This window comes from Eulemur rufifrons, chromosome 9 (genome assembly GCF_041146395.1).
Source record: "Eulemur rufifrons isolate Redbay chromosome 9, OSU_ERuf_1, whole genome shotgun sequence".
NCBI classification, from domain to species: Eukaryota; Metazoa; Chordata; class Mammalia; order Primates; family Lemuridae; genus Eulemur; species Eulemur rufifrons.
The window spans coordinates 41,449,661-41,471,597 of NC_090991.1; the positions used below are offsets into that span (position 1 = coordinate 41,449,661).

General features: G+C 35.6%; 1 protein-coding gene across 2 annotated transcripts in view; it reads right to left on the minus strand.

Annotated features, from left to right (window-relative positions):
* Positions 1–21,937, minus strand: part of LOC138391679 (vesicle-fusing ATPase) — a 122,948-nt gene that overhangs the window by 27,677 nt on the left and 73,334 nt on the right. For both annotated transcript variants that reach the window (XM_069481582.1, XM_069481581.1), the window contains 5 exons: positions 21,264–21,338; positions 20,853–21,040; positions 12,064–12,159; positions 10,037–10,193; positions 7,116–7,249 (listed from right to left, as the gene is read on the minus strand). In XM_069481582.1, coding sequence (XP_069337683.1) covers positions 7,116–7,249; positions 10,037–10,193; positions 12,064–12,159; positions 20,853–21,040; positions 21,264–21,338 — 650 coding nt within the window. The remainder of the gene's footprint in view (positions 1–7,115; positions 7,250–10,036; positions 10,194–12,063; positions 12,160–20,852; positions 21,041–21,263; positions 21,339–21,937) is intronic.

The following is a 21,937-nucleotide window of genomic DNA, read 5'->3' on the forward strand; positions in this document are numbered from 1 at the left end:
ATTTATTTCAGTCTCTTGATACATAATGATGGTTCCTTTTGGCTTTGAGTTGGTGCATTCAAGACAACTGAAATGTTTGGAATAAGTTCTGCAGTGGTTCTCTGTTATTTTCTCAAAGTATGGACCAAAACAGCAGCCAATGTGGTATCTCATAACTCAGGAGATTCAGGCAATCACTGAAAATAATGCTTTGCTTTTCAAAACATTTTTCAGAATTCTATTAAAAGCTCTGATGCAAACATATAATTCTGACCATCAGGCTATGAGATCACAAATTAGAGGCACAGGGCCCTGGGGCACCATTGCCTGGTTGGTTGCAGTAGCTCTCCATTTTTCCTAAATCAGACCTTCTTCCTTCTCAAAATAAAGTACACCTTATGTGATTACAGGGACCTTATTCAGGACATTGCTGGGGTCTAAACAGTTGATAAATTGCTATGTAGTATGTAGTTCCACCAACTTATCTCAGATACTGTAATTCACAAAGCACTTCACAGTTGACTTCACGGGCTACCTATAACATTTTAGAAAAAAAATACCTACAGCAGTCATTTAACGTAAAGTAGTGGGTTTTGTTTTTCTACAGACAGCTCTCAGTGTACTAATTACTATCAGAGAGAGAGGAAAACTCACAGCAAACTCTCTTAACGACATACTAACCATGACAAAGGCTGTATAATTCCAGTTGTAACTTGACTAGTTTCAATTAACCAGTCAACTGAAACTCCTTTGGGTAGCTACTCTGCTCTAATTTAAATATACATACACACACCCCTTTCACTTATACATACGTTCTCTTCCTTATCTAGTCTCTAGTGTAGTTTGAGGTCAGCACTCTTGTCCTGAATCCATGATTTCTGCCTAGTCTCCTCAGCCCCTTTCACTCTCGGCATCCTGGCCTAGGCCCCAGTAGAACACTCACTAAGAAGATTTGATTGGCAAGTACATGGGATTAGCTGCCAAACTAAAGTCTAAGTGAGATATTTACATACTGAGCCAGGAAGGTTTACCACAACTTTAGGTAGATAAACCCAAAATAGAGGAGAAGTACTAGAAAGAAAGATGCAGGAAAAGTAAAATTGTACAAACGGCCCTAGTTAGCACAGTACAAACTCACCATCAGTAACAGCACACAGATACACAGTGCCTTCTCCAGATCAAATGATGCCTCAACACAGAGGCAGCCAGGAGGGCTGAAGCTGGAGGAAAGGGCTGTGCCTTACAGATTCTTTAAAAAAAATTAGTCTAAAGAATATAGGGACATCCCAGTTTTATCAGGGAGTTTCCTGTAGAGCGGGTAACATTATCAGACAATATATTAGGGTCTTAAAGTCAGATGGGAAGTCTGCAAGAGAAGGCTAAAGAAAAAAATATGGACAGAGTTGAAGAAGGAAACAATATGGGAAAGAGTGGCATCACAGCCTGAGTCTCACGAAATAATGAGAGGACTCTCACAAAGGATGAGGAACATCTCCAGAAAACAGAGTCCCATAGTCTGTTTCTAGCTGTGCATATGAGATTGTAACCATTAAACTCTATGGTACCACTTCTTTCACATGCAAAGATAGACAGTATGATACAAGCCTGAGGGTCATGAGAGACAACCTAGAATGTGGGGAGTCTGGGCTCAAGGTGAGAATATGCTGGATGCACTCTTCAGCACCGAGGGAGAAGCAGGCTCCTGTCACATAGGGATTAGGGGCAGGCCTGAATATGGTGCTCATCAAGCTCTTAAGACACAGAGCCCACTCCTGGAACCTTCAGCCAAGCTGGGAGCCACCTATATGTTGGGAGGGGCAGCAGCTGCAGGCTCTGGAGTCTACGTGAATACAAATGGGAACACGCCAGCATTAGCTCCATTAATCCCAGCCTTTCAGAATCACAAGCCACAGCAAAGCACGCTCTAAGGAGATTCTGTCCTCCATCGTCTGTGACCTCCTTAGTGCTCTTAGGTGAAGGAAGCCAAGTTTTTTGGTTCTTTTGGGGCCTGAAAGAGTTCATCTCAATTCTGAAGTAGTTGGTGTGAAGTACCTAGTTAGGAGAAATCTGATGACTGTAGGAATCTGATGGCATAGAAAATCTCTACTGTAGTAAATCTGTCAGCGATTAGCTGAAAGCATACTCTAATCATATTTGGTAGCATATAAAAACGTAAATGAGCAAATTTAAATTGGTGCTATCTGCAATAATCTCTAGTTTCTAAAAATAACTTGGGAGTAGACCAAGCAAACATTAGCTGTCTTCTAATGAATCTGCCTCAGGAAGTGGACCTAAACTTTTGGCAAAGCACTAAAGCTTCCTGGAATGACCTTAAAATCTTTTATTTGTTCTTTCTGCTTTTCAGGAAAAAAAAATCTTACATTTTCATGTAACATGAGTCACAGAATGGGGTATGGGTATTTTTAATAATATAAAAAGTCATAAGGTCTGAAAGTTCTGTACCACCTCCTTTGTATGCCACACAGATACAAGTGCCAAAAGACATAGTGTATTAAACAAAACAACAACAAACGCCTACCCCCCAGCCACATAGGGACCTGTAGTAACTTCTGGAGTGTGTTCTTCTCTCAGCTAATACATGCACAAACTTCAACAAATCAGCTACATGATATATTAGGATGTTAACCAAAAACATCCAAATTCTGTTGCTTAGTAACTAACTGCTGTCAAAAGATCTAATTTCCAGCTCTGCTATTTGTATAGACTAAACCATGAAAAGAGGAGGATTAGGCACCATGATTCTGTTCTGTGCAGACTACAATTTGCAGTGGGATTTACAGGAGGATATTCAAAGAAGATTATTTCTTTCTTGCAAAGCTAGCAGAAAGGAAATTTCTTCCATTAATTTTCAATCCTTTGAAAACAAGACTATATCATGTTATTAGTGGGTATAGTTTTATAAATCAATAATATTTTTACTTAACTTTATTCAAACAATTTAGTCATATTTAGTCATATCCAATTGTTCTATTTCATCTCTGTACTGATAGTATACTTAGAAAGCATCAAGATTAGGTAATTAGTTGAAATCAAATTCCACTGCTTTGTTCTTTGGTTCATTTAATGACACTAATAGAACTAGTAAAATAGATTTTTTTAAAGTATAGATGCACAAATGGATATAGGAGTTAAAACTGAAAAACTGAATGAAGTTTCAGAAGCAAACATAAAATGGGAGAGAAGAGGAAGATCTGTGAATACTTCAAATACTACAATGGAACATATGGTATATACCCCGGAATGTGAGGACAATACCTCGTACATACTTAGGCAGTGTTGAGAAGTTTATCTATGGGGAAAGAATTTATTAATCAAATTAAGAGAAGTACAAGGTGAACTTTAAGTTAATTGAGAATGAACTACTTTCATGTATTTTAGCACCATCCACTTGCAAAAAAGAATAGCATAATTATAATAAAATCTTATATACTCATTAAAGCATGCCTAATAGCATTCTCTACTAATAAAAACTCTTTATCTGTTGGTTTAAGTAATAAAATGGTATATAAAGATGCTCTATGAATTAACCAATTCAGACTACCTATCTTTAACAAAAATTAATGCGCTACAATATTTGTGAGCTTCACAAACTATTTTGAAAAATCTTTAAAAATTGAGCATTTAGTCATTAAAATGTAGCTGAAGAAATAATTCAATGCCAACATTTTGCTTATCAAATTAACAAAAAATATTTTAATAACATCAAATGTGGGTGAGAATCCCAGGAAACTTATACTCTTATATGATGGGGTAAAAGTGTAAACTAGTACAACTTTGTGAAAGGGTGGGCTTTATAAATCATTAGTATTTTTATATAAGAGCTTTGATAGCAATATATATGAAAAATATTTAGAATGTTAATATTTTTTATCTTAGCAATTCCAATTCTGAGAATTTATACTAAGGAAATAATCAGAAATGTATGTACAATAGTAATGACAAGTAAAACTAACCACTACACTTTACTGAGTACATATTATGTCCCAGGCACTATGTGATACTTTACATAAACTACCATGTCATTTAATTCTCATAAAAACCCTATGAGGCAGCTATTAACATTATCTTCATTTTACAGATGAGAAAATAGTGGCTTATAGTTTAAGTGACTTATCCAAGGGCACGGAGCTGGTTAAGTGTGGTGGAGATGAGATTCAAATTCAGATCTGTTTGAATCCTATGCCAAGTTTCTCAGTCATATGATGCTACTATATCTAATAAAAATCTAATAAGAAAATGAGGAGTAGGAATTTCCCTAGTTTAGGGTTTATTTATGACTGTGAAAAAACTGGAAACAACCTAAATGTCCAACAAAAAGGGACTGTTTAAATGGATATTATGCAGCTATTAATTTAACATAATAGTGGGATAAGTTTTAGTGACACTGAAAACAGTTCATAATGTTTTAAGTGAAAAAAGCAGGTTTAAAACACTATGTTCAATGTTATCCTTGACATATAAGAGTTATGTGTGTGTGTGTGTGTGTGTGTGTGTCTGAGTAGAAAACAGAATTGAAAGACAAGTACTAATATGGATTAATTTTTATTTTCTTCTATATTCTTTTCTATATTTTCTAAATTATGTTTATAATTAGGAAAAGCTACATATTTTGGGGGGTGGAGAAGCTACAAGAAAATAAATGTTTTCTCCAGGATGATAAAACATTACAAATTATTTGTGCTCTGAAAAAAAATTAAAACATCTTCTTTCTATCCTCACACTAAAAATGAAGAAGTGGGAGGCAGACTAGAATATATACTAAAGAATGGCATTTATGTTTCATTTTCAAAAACAACCTGGAAGACTTAGCATCTTTAGACTGGTTTGAGCCCTCAGGCTTTTGTCAACCTATCATTAAGTAACAATGTGAAAACTATTTGCAGGGAAAGATTTTGTAATATTTCTAATATATTTCTAAGACATTCATTTTTTTCTCTTTTCTGAACTTTAGTTACAGTGAATAATATTTTTCCCCCAAGGAAAAGCAAAAAGTCTAATATGAATTTATTATGCTGCAGAAGTAGAAATAATTTTTGTAACTTTAAGAGTACACAGATGATCCAGACAGTGAATCATGAATCTAAACAATTTTGAATAAGCTTGTATGGCCACTTATTTTTATATTCCTTAGCCTTCTACTCATCTAAAACTCTACCTTGAAAGGCTTCAACAATTTAAAGATTAAATCATAAGTTATTAAGCCATTAATTTAACCATTTAAGCCTCTAAAATCAGCACATATTACCTTCCCCCCTCAAGTCAATTTGCAAGAGATTAAAATAATAAAAATGATAATATCTCACATTTACAAAGCAGCTTTGATCTGTAGAAGCCTAGAAGCCTAAAGTACTTTTTAAAAACTTTATAGAAAAACTAGGACCATCCACCCACATCTCAGAGTACATCTGAGGTAGAAGCTAGCAGCTGGTGGAGAGCAATGGAGTAATTTACCATCTGCAAAGACTACTACTTTTGAACAAGTAAAGGGATAGATGACTGAGGGAAATGCAAACAGAATAAGCTATTCAATAAATAAATGGGACATTCAATGGCTAGAGATTCCAAGGGCTATTATATAAATTTTCACCAGAAGAAGTGGCTTAAGGGTTCCCTTTAGAGGGAAAACAAAAAACAAAACAACAAAAAAATAGCCCCTACCTACTCTAGGAAAATTACTGGTCTGAGTTATTCTATCCAGATTTTCCTCTGAAGGACAGATACTACTGGTTTCACCTCAGAGTAAATGGACTATGATATTCTAAGAATAAACGGACTATGATATTCTAAGTTCTTTTTGCGTCAAATAACATTTCCCTCTCTTTCACACTTGATTTCAAAGACTCTCATGCAGAGTATTTATCTTGACGTTTCCATGTATATGGCTGGAACACTGCTACAAGTCCTGCTTCCTCCATTTCAAGCACCCTACAAAAGCAATTTTCTGCCACCTGCACAAACAACTTACACTAACTTCTCAAACTTAACATTTCTTGGGTGTCTTCTTCTTTTTAAATATATTTTTTCCTCTCCAGTCTCTTTCTTAAAGAAAAACTAAAGTAATTCTATGCTACATGCTACATCTTCACAGAGTGAGTGTCTAGGAGCAACGTGAAAGAACACCCCGAGCTGTCTTTAGTAGGTAGCACATCAATTCTCAAGCTTCTTTTCCCTAATTCTGATTTTCTCACAACTCTTGGTCAGTTCATATCTATAAAACATCAAGCATGAAAAAAAAGGATGTAAGTAAAAGAACTACTTCAGCTGGATGGAAGAAAAAATTTCCTCACTGTCTGGGAGTACGCAAAATTAGATTATCGCTGGAAACATGGGCTACCAAGTGAGATAAAACAGCTGTTAAGAATCTTTATCATTGATTTTTGTTGTTGCTGCTTTTTTAAAAGATGCCTTACATGGCACTTGCTTGAATGTAAGATACGGACAGATGATCTTATAGTCCTTTCAGCCCTAGGATTCGATTCTATATTGTTCTAACTTCACTGATTGTTCTAAGTGGCCATATTAAGAAGGTATCAAATGGCAGTTGGAGAAAGGAAAAGGATCGGGACGAAATTAAGTTGCCAGGGAGACTCTGATTATTACCTAACAATTATCCTTTTGTAGGGGTTCTTGGGAATATCTTCCCAATGATATATCTATGTTCTTTTTCAAACTCCACAGTCAACTTAATTGGAAGGCAGCTATGCTCACCACTATACCACCAACACAACAGTCAACTTAATTGACCCCAAACAGTTTGACTTTGTATGTTAATGAAAGAACTTAAAAAAAAAATCCTACATGCATTTGTTCTACTCTACCCACTCTTAACTATTTCAATCTACCCACTCTAACTCTTTCAATCAAGTTAATACAAACTTAGGAAACGGAAATTAAACTTAATATGTATTAAACAAGGCATAATTTAGAAGGTAAAGGTACTCAATAAAAATGCATTTACAAAGTTAAAAAATCTGAAAGTTACTTCCCTCCCAGCCCCCGATAATTTAGTTCCACTTGAGAAGAACATAGTTGTTATGGGTTTTATATATACACATGTACATACACACACACATCCAAGAGATAGGAAATTAAAATGAAAGCAAAAATCGTGATACCTTCTTCATGGCCTGACATTTGGCTGTCTCAGAAAAGCCAATCATCTTATCAGGAGAACAGATCTTGATGAAGGGGAAGTTGGATTCCTCTGCAATTTTTGCAGCTAAAGCAGTCTTGCCACTATGAGGAGGGCCTGCATAAAGATATGAGCAAGTCAGGGGAAAAAAGCCAACCTAAGCAAAGGGAAATAAAACAAGTTTAAACTTTTATCCACAATGTACTGAGGTCTCAACTAGTTGCTCATTAACATTTCCTGACACAATTTCACAGCAGACATGTTTTCTCTTATTTATTAGCAACTAAACTTAATGGACTGATTAGCATTTCTCAAGAGTATGGTGAAATACACGTCTTCTTACTCTCTCACACAGCCTTAATCTTTCAAACTTCTGGCTAACTATATAAAGGATGAGGGTTTTTGCTTCTTAAAAAAAAAGAAAATACATTCGAATGCATATCAGTACTTATAAGTTTTATCAAGTCATCTAACAAAAAAATGTAATTTTAGGAGATGATATTGGGGACAGGGAAAAACTGCCTTATTAGAAGCAAATGTGACTTAAAAAGCTAGAATTCTAAAGTTTCGGGCCTTCTCATAAAGGCAAGCAAAGCTACAAGCTTACCTGCATTTAAACATTCCCTCCCTTCCCTTCTGTGCACTGGAAGATGTGTCCCTATTCCAACCATAAATCAGCCAAATCCTCCTTCCCATCTTCTCAGGAACCTGACACTATTGACTGTTCTTCTTTCTCTTTATGTTCATCCTCTTCCTCTTTCTTCCCTGAAGCCTTTCCAAAAGCATTTAAGCATGCTCTGGTCTATCTGAAAATTTAATAAATAAAACAAAACAAAACCTCCTTCTGGACACCACACCCTTCAACACTACCCCTTTTTCTCCCTTCAAAATGGAACTTCCCGAAATATAGTAATTACATCCCCTGACTGCCTTCACTCTTCTTCTCCCCTGCACCCTCAGCAAACGTCATGGCTCCCACCCCCACTACACTGATCAGGCTTCCATCAAGGTCACCAATGACCTTTATGTCACCAAACCCAACAGACACCGTCTTTGTTAGCCTCTTGGGAACATGTGATACAATTCATAACTTCCCTCTTTCTTAAGTTTCTTTGCTTGGCTTTTGTGATATGGCGCATTCTCTCCCCCAGCCCCTTTCCTCACTGGTTACTACTCTTGCTTAGTCTCTTTTGTCAATTCATTCTGTTTTATTCAGTCCCTAAATGTTAACATACCTCAGAGATAAGTTCTAGGCCTCCTCTTCATCTCAACCCACACCCTTTCTGTAAGTGACTTCATCCACTCCCATGGCTTCAATGGCAGTCGATACACGGACAACTCATGAATCTACTGCCAACCAGACCTCTCTTCTGAGTGTCAGACCCACATATCCAACATTTCCAATTTAATTATCCTATATGAACCTAGAATTTAACATGTTCAAAACAGAACTCATGATCTTTCCTCTAGAAATTTGCTTCTCCACTAATGTTCCCAATCTTAGTAAACAGCACCATTTACCGAGCCATGTATGTCAGAAACCTGGGGCTCACGTTCGATACCTCTGCCCATATTTAATCTACCCAATATTTCTAAGCTTCAGCTTCCCCATCTACAAAACAGGGATAACAACAGCATTTACCCTCACAGGAATGAAGTGACGTTTAAATGAGATAACATGTATAAAGGTGCTAGCAGAGTAACTGGCAGACAGTAAGGGCTCAAAGAATGTTAGCTTAAGTATGAATAATAATTATTAAGTCTTTTTTATTCTGCCTCCTAAATATTTCTCAAATTATTCTACTTATCTCCATCTCCACTACCACCACACTACTTCAAACCACAGTCAGTTCTCATTAGGACTGATGCAACTGCTTCTAATCATTAGTCTCTACTGTATCTTTTTGCCCCTCCAATCTATTCTCCATCATAAAGCAGATATGATGATGTTTTGAAAATAGAATCTGATCATGTGACTTCACTGCTTAAAACCCTAGAAATGGCTTCCCACTGCTCCTAAAATATAGTCTAAATCTTTTAACACAGCCGACAAGGCTTTGTGTGAACTGGCTGCTGTCTACTTCTTCAGTTTCACGTCTAGCCAATCTCATCTTTCGGTTTCAAGCTCCTTCCTGCCCCAAACTTTTTCACATGCTGGTCCCTCTGCCTAGAATTGGGGAAGGTGTCTTCCCCCATTACTTTGTTTGGCCAGTTTCTCCTCATCCTTCAGGTCCTGGCTTAATGTGTTCTTCTCAGAGAGCTTTCAACCCTTGACCTCTGGAGGGGGTTAGGTTTCCCTATCATGTGGTCTCACGGAACTTTTCTGTTGTCATACTAATCATAACTGTAAATTAATGATCTGTGAATGGAACGTCCTTCCCATTTTGTCTACTTGACAAAATCCTAACTGATCAAGCCTAAATTAAACATCATCTCTAGCTTTCCCTGACTACCCTTATGCATTCACATACACCTTTACACATACACACTGTAGTTAGGAAAATCCTCACTGTAGTTAGGAAAGTCTTTTTTCATGACCAAACACTTGAATGTCTTTGTATCCCCAGCAACTAGTTCAATGACTAAAATATAGCAAGTACTCAGTAAATATTTATTTAATTGAATCAAGTGCTATGTGGTATCATTCAGTCTATTAAGTACCACATAAATTTAGATACAATCCTATAAGAAAACGAGTTGCTATCATTCACCAGTAACATTCCACCCCAAGAAAATTTTAATTTGTACACAATATCGGTACACAGACTGAAATGCTATTTTCAGATCACGAATAAGGTTAAGAACTGAAAATAATTCACTTTTCTGGAATGTGCGAACCGGCTTTTAAAAAGTGCTTTTTTTTTTTTTTTTTTACTTTAATGCCATCTCATCACTCATTCTCACCTTCTAAAAGGACGCTGACCAATGGTGTTCGGTCACTGTTTTTTGTCTGTTGAACCAGTAGCTCCCCATCATCCAGAACTCGGGTAACTGGGTCACCCCATTTGATGATACCATTCATAATGTAACTTGCATAATCCTCTTGGTTTGTGCCAAATGCCTATTGAAGAAAAGGATAGTTTAAAGCATTTTGAACATTAGTATTAAAAACTAAGATATTTGAAAGTATAAAAGATGAATAACAGTTCCTACGTACTAAAAGTATTGAGCACTATCCTGTATTCATGTAAAAAGCTTAGAAAGCAAAAGAACTATTTTATAATTTCTCACTTAACTTTTTACCCAACAGGAAAAAAGAAAGCTGCTTTGGGTGACTTAATAGAATAAAAGCAATAGATTCTAGGCTTAGATTTGATCAAAGCCCAAACAAACCCTTATAATTCGTGGCAGAAAGAGTATGTTCCATTGTGCTTGCATCTATAAAGTGTATGCAGTTTGTGGCCTTTCTGTTAAGAACAAAGAAAAAAAAGAGATTATGGATTTATTATAGAAAGTAGAAACAGCTCAGTAGACAAATACACTTTCCTAACACTGACTATAGGTGCTATGGATTAAAACGGGAATACAAAATGGTAATGAGAAGACATCAACTTTGTGGTAGGGGATGTAAGTTAAATGGCAATAAGGGTAAGTTTATATGTGTAAATATAAGATTTAGAATGAGACAGATATGTGCAGCTGTAATGAAAGATTGAAGGATTAGACAAGGAAATAAAAGCAATTACTATACATAATAATTTTGTTTGTGTTCACTACATAATAAGTTTAAATCACATCCTTATTCATTTTCAATTTCTAATCTCAAAGATTATAACTCCCATCAAAATAGCTGCCAAAAGCAGGCCATAACTTTAGTAACTACAATTGAATTGGATTTTCACAAGGCTAACAGGAGAATAAATAAGTAGGAAAACATAACCCAATGTACATGTAAAGGTCATGTAGCTTGAGAATTTTAACTAATTGAGAATTTGTGCTAATATAGAACTCCAAACAATGGTTACTCAAATGTTAGTTGTTGTTTTATAGGAAAATGGGTTAATGACTTTATATTGTAGTCTAAAGCTCTAACTATGACTACTTTGTGTTTTTTTTTTTAAAGGGTACCTAGGATAGTTAAGAATCTTAGAAACTACAGCAGTCAGTGAACCAAAAGGTATAGAGCAAGAGAAAGGGATGCCTTGGAGGATGGAGAAAGGAGAGAAAGAGAGAGGGGAAGATATGAGAGTTAATTTTAAATATAATAACTGACATATGGAAAATGGACTGAATTTAGGTTTCTGTAGCATGGGATTCTGTAAGAACCAATAAGGAAACTAATCCTCATTCAATATAAAGTAAAACTTAATAATTAGAAAGTCTAGCACCTCTTGTATTATCCTGGATGGAGATGGAGCCCATTCTACAAAGTGAAGTATCACAAGAATGGAAAAATAAGCACCACATGTACTCACAATCAAATTGGTATTAATTGATCAACACTTATGTGTACATATGGTAGTAACATTCACTGGGTGTTGGGCAGTGGGAGAGGGAAGGAGGAGATGGGCATATTCACACATGATGGGTATGGTGCACACTGTCTGGGGGATGGACATGCTTGTAGCTCTGACTTGGGCGAGACAAAGGCAATATATGTAACCTAAACATTTGTACCACCATAATATTCTGAAATTTTAAAAAAATATATTAAAAAAAAAAGAAAGTCTCAAAATTGAATAGCCTGCTTTATAAGATGCTAAGCTCCCTATCCCAAGAAATGTTTAGGTAAGTATTGGTTAATCACCCAGCCATTATGGTTATTGTATAGATGCTTCTTATATTGGACATTTCCAATACTAAACTTTTCTCATTTTATAAAACTGCATATGATATAATCTTTTGTAATACTGGGTAAAATGGCACTTATTTTACTCCTGAATTATTAGTATTATTTTTTGGCTTACATATCATTCAATATTCATACTCACTGGTTTGATATCATTCTCCAGAGAAGCAAGGAAGTCTCCTCTTGTCACCTGCAGGCTCTCTGCTTTCTCCATGTCCACTTCCACTTTAGTGCTGGCCTAAGTATAAATGAAAAGAAAATGTAAGGACTTCTCAGATTTAAGAATATTTTCAGCCTAAGAATATAACACCTGAGGATTATAAAGTATATTTTTATAGATCAAAAAACTCAAATATTTGCAGATCATATATAAGGGATTAATATCCAGAATATATAGAGAATTCCTAAAATTAAGAAAAAAACCCCAACCCAATTCAAAAATGGGCAAAGGACTTGAATAGACATTTCTACAAAGAAGATTAACAAATGGCCTTAAATAAGAACATGAAAAGATGCTCAACATCACTAATCATTAGGGAAAGCAAATCAAAACTACAATTAAATCTCACCTCATACCCATTAGGAAGACTACTACCAAAAAAATAGAAAATAATAAGTGTTAGTGAGGATGTGGAGAAATCAGAACCCTTGTGCACTGCTGGCAGGAATGTAATATGGTAAAGACACTGTGGAAATCAGTATGGTGGATTACCATATGATTACCACATGATCCAGCAATCCTGAGTATACACCCCAAAAAACTGAAAACAGGTTCTTGAAGAGATATTTGCACAGCCATGTTTATAATAGCATTATTCGCAATAGCTAAAACGTGGAAGCATCCCAAATGCCCACTGATGGATGAATGGATAAGCAAAATGTAGTATATACATACAATAGACTATTATTCAGCCTTAAAAAGGAAGGAGAATTTGACATATGCTGCAACATGGATCAACTTGAGGACATTATTCAAAATGAAATAAGCCAGTCGCAAAAAGACAAATACTGTACGATCCACTTTTATGAAGTATTTAGTGTGGTCAAATTCATAGAGACAAGACAGTAGAATGGTGGTTGCCATGGGCTAGGGGGAGGAGGAAACGCAGAGTTATTGTTTATGGGTGCAGAGTTTCAGTTTTACAAGATGAAAAGAGTTCTGGAGATAGGTGGTGGTGATGGTTATACAAAGTTATAAATGCATTTAATACCACTAAACTGTACACTTAAGGATGGTTATGATGGTAAATTTTATGTTATATGTATTTTAACATAATTAAAAAATTAGAAAAAATGAAACATCTCTCTCAAATTCATAAATATATATATCCTTTGCTTAATTCCACTTCTAGGAATTTATCCCATAAATACATTCACAAATGTATACAGTTACATGTACAAGGATATCTAGAGCAGTACTTTGTAATAACAAATGACTGGAAGCATATTAAATGTCCATCAAGAGGAGGCAAGTTAAATAAATTATAACACATCTGTACCAAAGAACACTATATAGCCATTTTTGTAAAGAAAATGTGTCATGAGTAACAGAAAATATATACAGAGGGTAAGAATAGTGAAAAATACATACAAAAAGAAAATATACACAGGGGATAAGAATAATGGTTTTCAACCTTGGCTGTACATTAGGATAACCTCTAGGGCCTTTAGAGATATATATTAATAGATGCTCAGCCCTACTGCCTCAGAATTTTGATTTAACAAGTCCACTAGAGGGCCTGCGCATTTACTATTTTATAAAGTACCACAAGTGATTCTGATACTGAACCAGGTTTAAGAACCATTACTCTAGTAGACCAAGAACCTAAAACTTCGATTTGTACTCATGCTTTGTACTTGAGAGTCTATGTGCCAACTCCAAATATTCTACTTCGTGCACCTGGAGCTAACACTTAGACATCTGGAGAAGCATCAAGGCCTTTATCAGCACTTGGAGCTGCCTAGACCTGATGAGTGATTAAGATACCAACACATGTTTTAATGCAACTGGGCTCACTACCAATAGCACAAAGTAAAGGAGTCTAATTTTTAAATTGGTATCATGGCTTTAAAAAAAAAGGACTCTTCAAAAAAAGGTGACTATAAAATAAAAGTATGTTAAGTAAATATCAACCTTCTGTCGATTTTTATAAAATGAGTCATGTTCCTTTAGGAACAGACTGCTGAGACAAATGAAATGACAGACGTGGAAAAAAAAAAGTCAGCATGTGGGATAAAAAGAACCATATCAGGAAACTGGATCAAGATGGCAAACAGACACATTTAGGTACCTCCCTTCCTGCCCCAAATCCCATGAAATGACAAAGTGAGAGAGAAAGGTTAAAAATCATGGGAGATAAATCCAGAAGTTTTAACATGGATCTAATAGGAGTCTCAGAAAGATAGGAAAAAAAGAATTATACAGAAGAAACAATAGAAGACAGAAGAGAAAAACATTTTCTATAGCTGAAGAAAGATGTGTTGTTGCAATTTAAAGGATTCAATGCGTGATCAGGATAAATGAAAAGAAACCTACATCTATCTACACCCACTGCTGTAACCTTTCAGAGCACCAAACATGAAGAGAAAATTCCTGGAACCTTTCTGAGAGACAAAACCAGGTTGCCTGCAAAGAAACCAGAATAAGATTGCTATGATAGCTCTCACTGGCAACACTAGACTAGAAGACAATGAAACCCATGTCTTCAAAATAAGTCTGAGTATCTACCCTGGAAAATGACTCCACTATATAGATAGGTACGGACAGGAGAACATTTTCACAACAGTATTATTTTCAATAGCCACAACCAGAAATAATCTATACGTTAAATATACTGTTCACTCATTCATTCATTGCATTAACAGAGTGCCTACCATACACCAAGCACTGTTCTAGGAACTAGAGACATAGCAAATACAACAGACAAGGTCCCTGTCTTCATAGGTCTTACATCTTAGCACATTAACTGCCACGTGAGTTGTATTTAACTCACGCTAGTTTTGAGCCTGGGGCCTCATGAAGCATATGTAACTCACACGTCTCTTTACCTTGAGAGCTGCGTGGTACACAGGCAACTCACGCTGCCATGCTGTAGCATACATGTTATGTGATGGGTGGCCCCCTGGGCAAAGTCTTGCAGTTGGTTCGTGAAAATCTTACTTGTTGATGTTCTTATTGTTACAATTAATATTGACAATTTAATGGCATATAACTCATGCAGAGAAAACAATAAGAAATAACAAATTTCTCATTAAATTAAAAAGGATCGTTTTGTTTTTGAAGTTTTTATTTTATTTTTGTAATATATTATCATGGCCCCAAGGAAAAAAAAAATTTTCTACTATGACAGTCAATGTGTTAAATTGTGTGGTAAGATTCTAGAATACTGTGCGTAAGTCCAAAATGTACATGTACTGACATGGAAAGCTATCCAAGACATATTGGCAAGTGAAAAATGTAAATTACAGTACAATTCCATCAATGTTCACTTTTTAAAAAAAGCTCATATGCACATGCATGTAAACGTAAAGAAAACAAATTATAAAGGTATATCCCAAATGTTGGCTAATTTTGGAGATGGAAAGGAAAAGGGTGTTAGAGATGACCTTTTTCATTTTTCCCTACATGTTTTGGCATCCTTGAATCTTTCACAAAAGAATATATTCTTGTATGACTTCTACCCTTTTAAAAAGAGAGAAAATAATAAGTAACATTTAAAGAGACAAATATTCTACTTAATAGAACAATTAACATTTAAATTATTAATAGAACTTTCATTGGCACGTTAGGCATTTAATAAACATTAAATCGCATTTATTTGGCATTTCTAAGTTTAAAAAAAGAAAATGGTGTTATAGGAAACAAATGTCTTCATGAAAGAATTATGATAGTCCATAGTTTATAAATGTCTATAGTTCTTTCTAGTTTATAAAGCATGTTCATAGATATTACCTCATTTTATACTTATACAAACTTGGAGGTTTTCAGAAGTCATTAAGGGTAGATACAGAATTTCCCTCCTAGGGCCCCTTAGAAAAAGAGTTGAACTCTGATTAAAACTTTTTGACACATCTAAAAGTATTCTACAAGGTACAAACTCTCAGGAAAAAGTGAAGAAGCAAGCTCTGATAAAATCACACTAAAATCAATGACGTTACCAGCCTCATTTTAAATAACCCTTCCCTACCATAGCCCTAAGTCCATCTGAATTCAAATGATGGAAACACATAGTAATGTGAAAGAGAAATCTTGTCTATCTTCCAGTGTTTGCCGGAAAATATGACAGATTTCAGGACTGAAGCAGGCATGAAATTTGTCTTTTTATTAATTATTAAGAAAGGACTTACCCAATGAATTAAAAGCAAATGAAGACGGCTAGGGAGAAGAGGTATTTTAGAAAAAGTTGTTTTCAGGTACTCCTGGTAAGTTCTAGTGTAATAGGAAGTTATATTATTGTAAGCAACCAATATTCCAATTGTAAATTATTCCTACTTGTTCATTAAAATAAACTTTCTAAGGACTTCTCTTAGCCAACTTTTAGTATTTTATCAAAATTTATAAAATCTTATTTTCAGGTCTATAATTCTGAATTTTTACTCATTCAGAAAACCTTTTCTCATTTGTTTGAATTAGTAAGACTTTTTCTGCATTTTATTTATAACAGCTAATCAATATAGAAGAGGCAGCATCTTTCAGCTTATACCTGCAGAAACTAATAAACTTGTATTTCAACACTAGCAAATATCAAGTGGTCACCCTTAAATTTCATAACCTTTAAATCTGACCTTTCAAAGTTCTTATCATTCCTTTTAAATTAAGGGTAGAATAACCTTAATCAATCAAAAATTCTACAGAAAATAAGAAATAATTTATTGAAATTCTGCAAATATAACTTAGAGCTTTAATTCAGTTGGAAAGCATATGTGTTTGTGTCCTCAATTTACTTCCTTATAATAGATTAGAGAAGAAATCTGAGTTATGAATTTTCTCTACCTGAAGCAGAAATTCCTTTCTAGGTAAAAACAACCAAATGTCACATGAATTTTAGTTGACCACAAACATGGGTTCAAGTACAAATGACATGAACATCAGGTGTTTATGACCAGATTTTCCACTTGTTTCAGAAAACCTGAAAAAACAGTTTAACAGGAAAGACTTGTTTAGTCCATCTGACTAAATCTTTGTTTAGCCCCTAAATCTTTTGAAAAAGAAGCAAAATAACAGTAATAGTGGCTTTTTATAATATGAAGAACATCATGAATGTTGTGGATGTTTTAAAGTTCTATAACAACTTTTAATGATAAATTTCAAATTAAATAGCTATTTATCAATCACTACTTTTAAAGCTATAAACATTTAAAGCAATGGGAAGACTAAAACTGTCTATCTTTTGTTCAGCTGAGGAGGCTTGTTGGAAAAATAGTGTTTAAAGAAAGATCTCTGATAATGCGGATTTTTTTAAAATGCAGGAAAGAAAATAAATGTTAGCAATATCTCTTTTTGGTATAAAGGATATTGATCACAAATCAATATGTATCACCTGAAGCTTAAAGGGAATTCAACCACATGGAAAAAGTGAGGGAAATAATGTGAACTATTTGTACTACACCTTACTTGCAAATCTCTCATAAAAATGGTGGAGGAAAAAAATGGTATTTCCCCTTGACTGGTCAGAAACAAAAAAAGTGAAAGCAATGTAATACATAATCACACCTTCTGACTACAAAATCTGCTATCTTCCCCCGATTCCTCATTGCCTCGTATGTAGGTAAACCCAATAATATGCTTGAAGAAAGCATGTTTCTTACTGAGACAATGGTTTAGAGTGACATTTGGGATTAGGATTACTATAGTAAAAATGAAAAATGACTAAGTAACAGAAAAATCCCATGGCCAATGCACATGCACTGCACTCCAGCCTAGGCAACAGAGCAAGACCCTATATCTTAAGAAGAACAAGAAAAAAAGATGCCTGCATGTGGTCTGAGATGAAAGATAAAGTATGGTAAGGAGCAATTTTCACATCATTTGCATAATTTTTCTTGAAGTTACTGTCACTTCTTACAATGACATTTCTTGTCTCGAACTCCCATTTTTTGTTTTTTTTTTTTGAGACAGAGTCCCACTCTGTTGCCCGGGTAGAGTGCCATGGTATCACCTTAGCTCACAGCAACCTCAAACTCCTGGGCTCAAGCGATCCTCTTGCCTCAGTCTCCCGAGTAGCTGGGACTATAGGTATGTGCCACCAATGCCCTGCTAATTTTTTATATTTTTAGTTGCCCAGCTAATTTCTTTCTATTTTTAGTAGAGACAGGGTCTCACTCTTGTTGAGGCTGGTCTCGAACTCGTGAGCTTAAGCGATCCTCCAATCTCAGTCTCCCAGAGCGCTAGGATTACAGGTGTGAGCCACCACACCTGGCCTAAGACATTTCTTATAGCAAGGAGGAAGAATGAAAAATAGGCCCTAAATGCATCCATTCTATAAAGGACCCAATATTATATCCCCACACTATCCATACCTTTGGCATTTTTGAGCTAGAAGAAAGCTGTATCTATTAAGCAGGGAAATTATGATTTATGGATGTAGTTTGATTCAAAATAGATGTATAAGTTTATTCATTACAAAATATTTACTGAACACCCACCATGTGCTCAGCACTCAGTATTCTAACCTATTTAGAGTACTGTAGGGGATTCAGAGATGAATATGATACAGATTGAAAGTCGAGAATAGGGATCAGCAAACTTTTTCTGTAAAGGGTCAGATAGTAAATATTTTAGGCTTTGGGGCCATGCACTCCCTGTTGTATACACTCAACTCTGCCACTGTATTAATAGCACGAAAGCAGTCATAGACAATATATAAATTAATGGGTGTGGTTATGTTCCCCCAAAAAACTTTATTTAAAAAACTGGCGGTTAGCTAGATTTGGCCCATGAGCCATAGTCTGCTGACTCCTGCTCTAGAACTATCAATAGGATGTACCCCAACATCTACAATATATTTAACCTAACTGTTCAGGCTTTTATAATTTCCTGCCTGAACTGTTATAAAAATTCCCCTCTCTTGCGTTACCAACTCCACTCCCCTAAATACTCCACTCGACACGCTGCCAGAGTGATCTTATGTTTTAACACTATGTCACTGCTATTCTTAAAACTCTTCAATGGCTTAGCACTACTCACAGAAAAAAAAAGTCCATACTTCTTAGCAGAGTATAAAAGGCTCTTTGTGCTCTATCCCTGCTTTAGTCTCCTGACTTATCCCCACAATGTCTCTCTCTACCATCCCTCCCTAACTTCTATGCTGAAGCAATACTGAATCACTCTAACATACCACACTATTTTGTGTCTCTGTTCCTTCGCATATGTTGTTCCTTCTACCTAAAATGCCCTACCCCACTGGGAGACACTCATATCCACCCGGAAAATTCCTCTATGAAGGTTTCTCTCACCCCTCAAGTTGACCACATCTGACACATTTTCACTTCCTTACCTCACATCTACTTTCTACCACTGCACGTAGAGGATTAGACTGTGAGTTGCCCAATGGCAGGCAATTGACTTCTTTGCAGTTATGTATTAACTCCTAGCACAGTATCTGCATACAGTAGGTGCTAAATAAACCTATTCTGAACCAAAGTCAACCAAAGGTTCCATATATGATACATTACTATTTCAAGAAGGAAAAGAGCACATCATTCTTAAAAGGAAAAATCAGAAAAGGTTTGAAGAAAGCAGTAGCATACGAGGTAGGTACACTGAACCTACACATCCTCAATCAAGCAAAAACAAAGAAACAAAAACCAAAAGCAGAGAGATTGAAAAATAAATTAATGTCTGATGATTAGTATTTCTGTTTGGCTGAAGTGTATGTAGAATAATTGAGAATACGTCTGGAAAGGCCAGTTAGGGTCAGATCTAGAGGACTTGAAAGACCAGGTGAGTCTGTACTTTGTCCTTTAGACAATGGAGAGTCATTGAAAGTGTCTGAATGGTAGAATGATATGAAACAGGAAGGCTAATCAAAGAGAAGGTGGGTAGTGGCAGTGAGAAATGAAAGATACTGCCAAGATAGAATTGACAAAATTTGGCAAATGACTTGATGTAGGACACAGTAGAGTGGCAGGAATCAATGATAATCCTGAAGTTTCAAGCCTGGGAAATTGGGGTAAATGGGAAATAGGAGTGGGAAGGAAAGTAGTAAAAGTCAGTGAATTTGGTTTTAAAATATTAAATTTGAGACCTCATAAAACATCCAGGTTGGGGGTATTTAACATGAATCTGAAAGTGGGAGACAGAAACTTTTAAGAGATGAGACATAAACCCAGGAGTTATTTATTTACAGCTGATAGCTAAAACCTGAAGAGAAGAGATGGTAAAAGATCAAGTATGTATCCCTGGTACGTACTTCTGCCATAGTAATTACAACATTTTTGTACTAATTTGAAAACATGTCCATTTCCCTGACTCTGAACTCCTTGAGAGAAGAGGCCATGATTATCTTTGTGTCTCTTTCAAAAAAAAAAAAAAAAAAAAGCAAATATTCAGTATATTTGCTGAATGAAGCAGCCCCATAATTCTAGTACATAGAAAATCCAACTTCCTATGACATGTTACAACTTAATACAGTACAAAGATTAAAAAAACACTTCTTTAAAAATCTTCCTCTCACATGCCTGTGTCAGCTAGTGACAACCTGAGGTAGATGAGTCCATGATTACCATAGGGCAGATGCTAACGTTATCTTTCTTCCTGCTGCTCTGAAGATTTAGCAGTTGACAATTAATTCTTATTCCTTTTACCATCTCTTAACTATCAAAAGTCAGTATTACTCTAGCCCTTGGCATGTTTGAAAGAAAAGAGAAAGAATACTGGCATGGTATTCACAGGGCTATAAACTCTTAATCTCTTTAGTTGATTTTCCTGACCTTTATGTGTCTGTTCATAGCAGTGGACTGTGCTGCTCGCACCAGACCCTCCAGTTCAGCACCACTGAAGTTCTTGGTCTCCACGGCCAGTTCTTTAATGTCTACATCAGCAGAGAGTAACTGATGCCCTCTCATCCTTGCTGTGTGGATGTGAAGGATCTGTAGTCGACCTTTCTCATCTGGCAAACCTGATAAAATTCAAAATAAAACACATTTTTCTAGTATCGAAAGCATCATCATCAGAGATTATTATAATCCTAATGTTTTTCTTATAGGTACTGAAGCATGTAAACATTTGCATCTCATGATATAAAACTTTTCTAACAAACACTAAGTCTTATGAAATTGTTCCTGTTAATAAACCCTAAATGCCACACCCCACCCATACTGATCAATGACAGATCTGCTTACCTATCTCCATTTTAACTTCCAGTCTTCCAGGTCGAAGGAGAGCCTCATCTATCAGATCTGGTCTATTGGTCATTCCTGAACACAGATGTTAAAACAAAACAACAAACAAATGATCTGAGTTCAAAATTAAGATAAAATGTCCCTTTAGTATGTAAGAGTAACAATTTACCTAACAAGCTAAGAGGACGTTTTACAAAAGTCAAATAGAAAACCAAATTATTCTCAAAAATAGCATTTGTTCTTGATCTGTTCTAATAAAAATACCCGGAGACTCTGCTTTAGTATTTCACTATAGTACAAGTCAATAGAATATAAATGAAAATTTCAATATTTAAAAAGAAAATTTAAAGTTCAGAGAAGGTAATTACCCTGTTGGAGTGACAGAGAGGCAGTGTGAAATGATCTCCCTAACTCCAAAGTCCCTTCCCTTTTTTGTAGGCTAGTGGTTTTCAGCTTTCATAAAACAGCAGTTTGTTTTTTTTCCTCCAAAAGTCATCTTAAGAAGCAGCTCAGTACATAAAACAGTTAAAAGAAGAATTTATAATGATGATGTAGGATCTGAAGCTCGCTCCCTGGCCCTCCCTGACCCCGAAGCACCGCTGAGGACTTTTTGAAGCCTACAGGACTCAGTCTGAAAACCACCACATTACATCATGCTGCCTTTCTCATCTGTG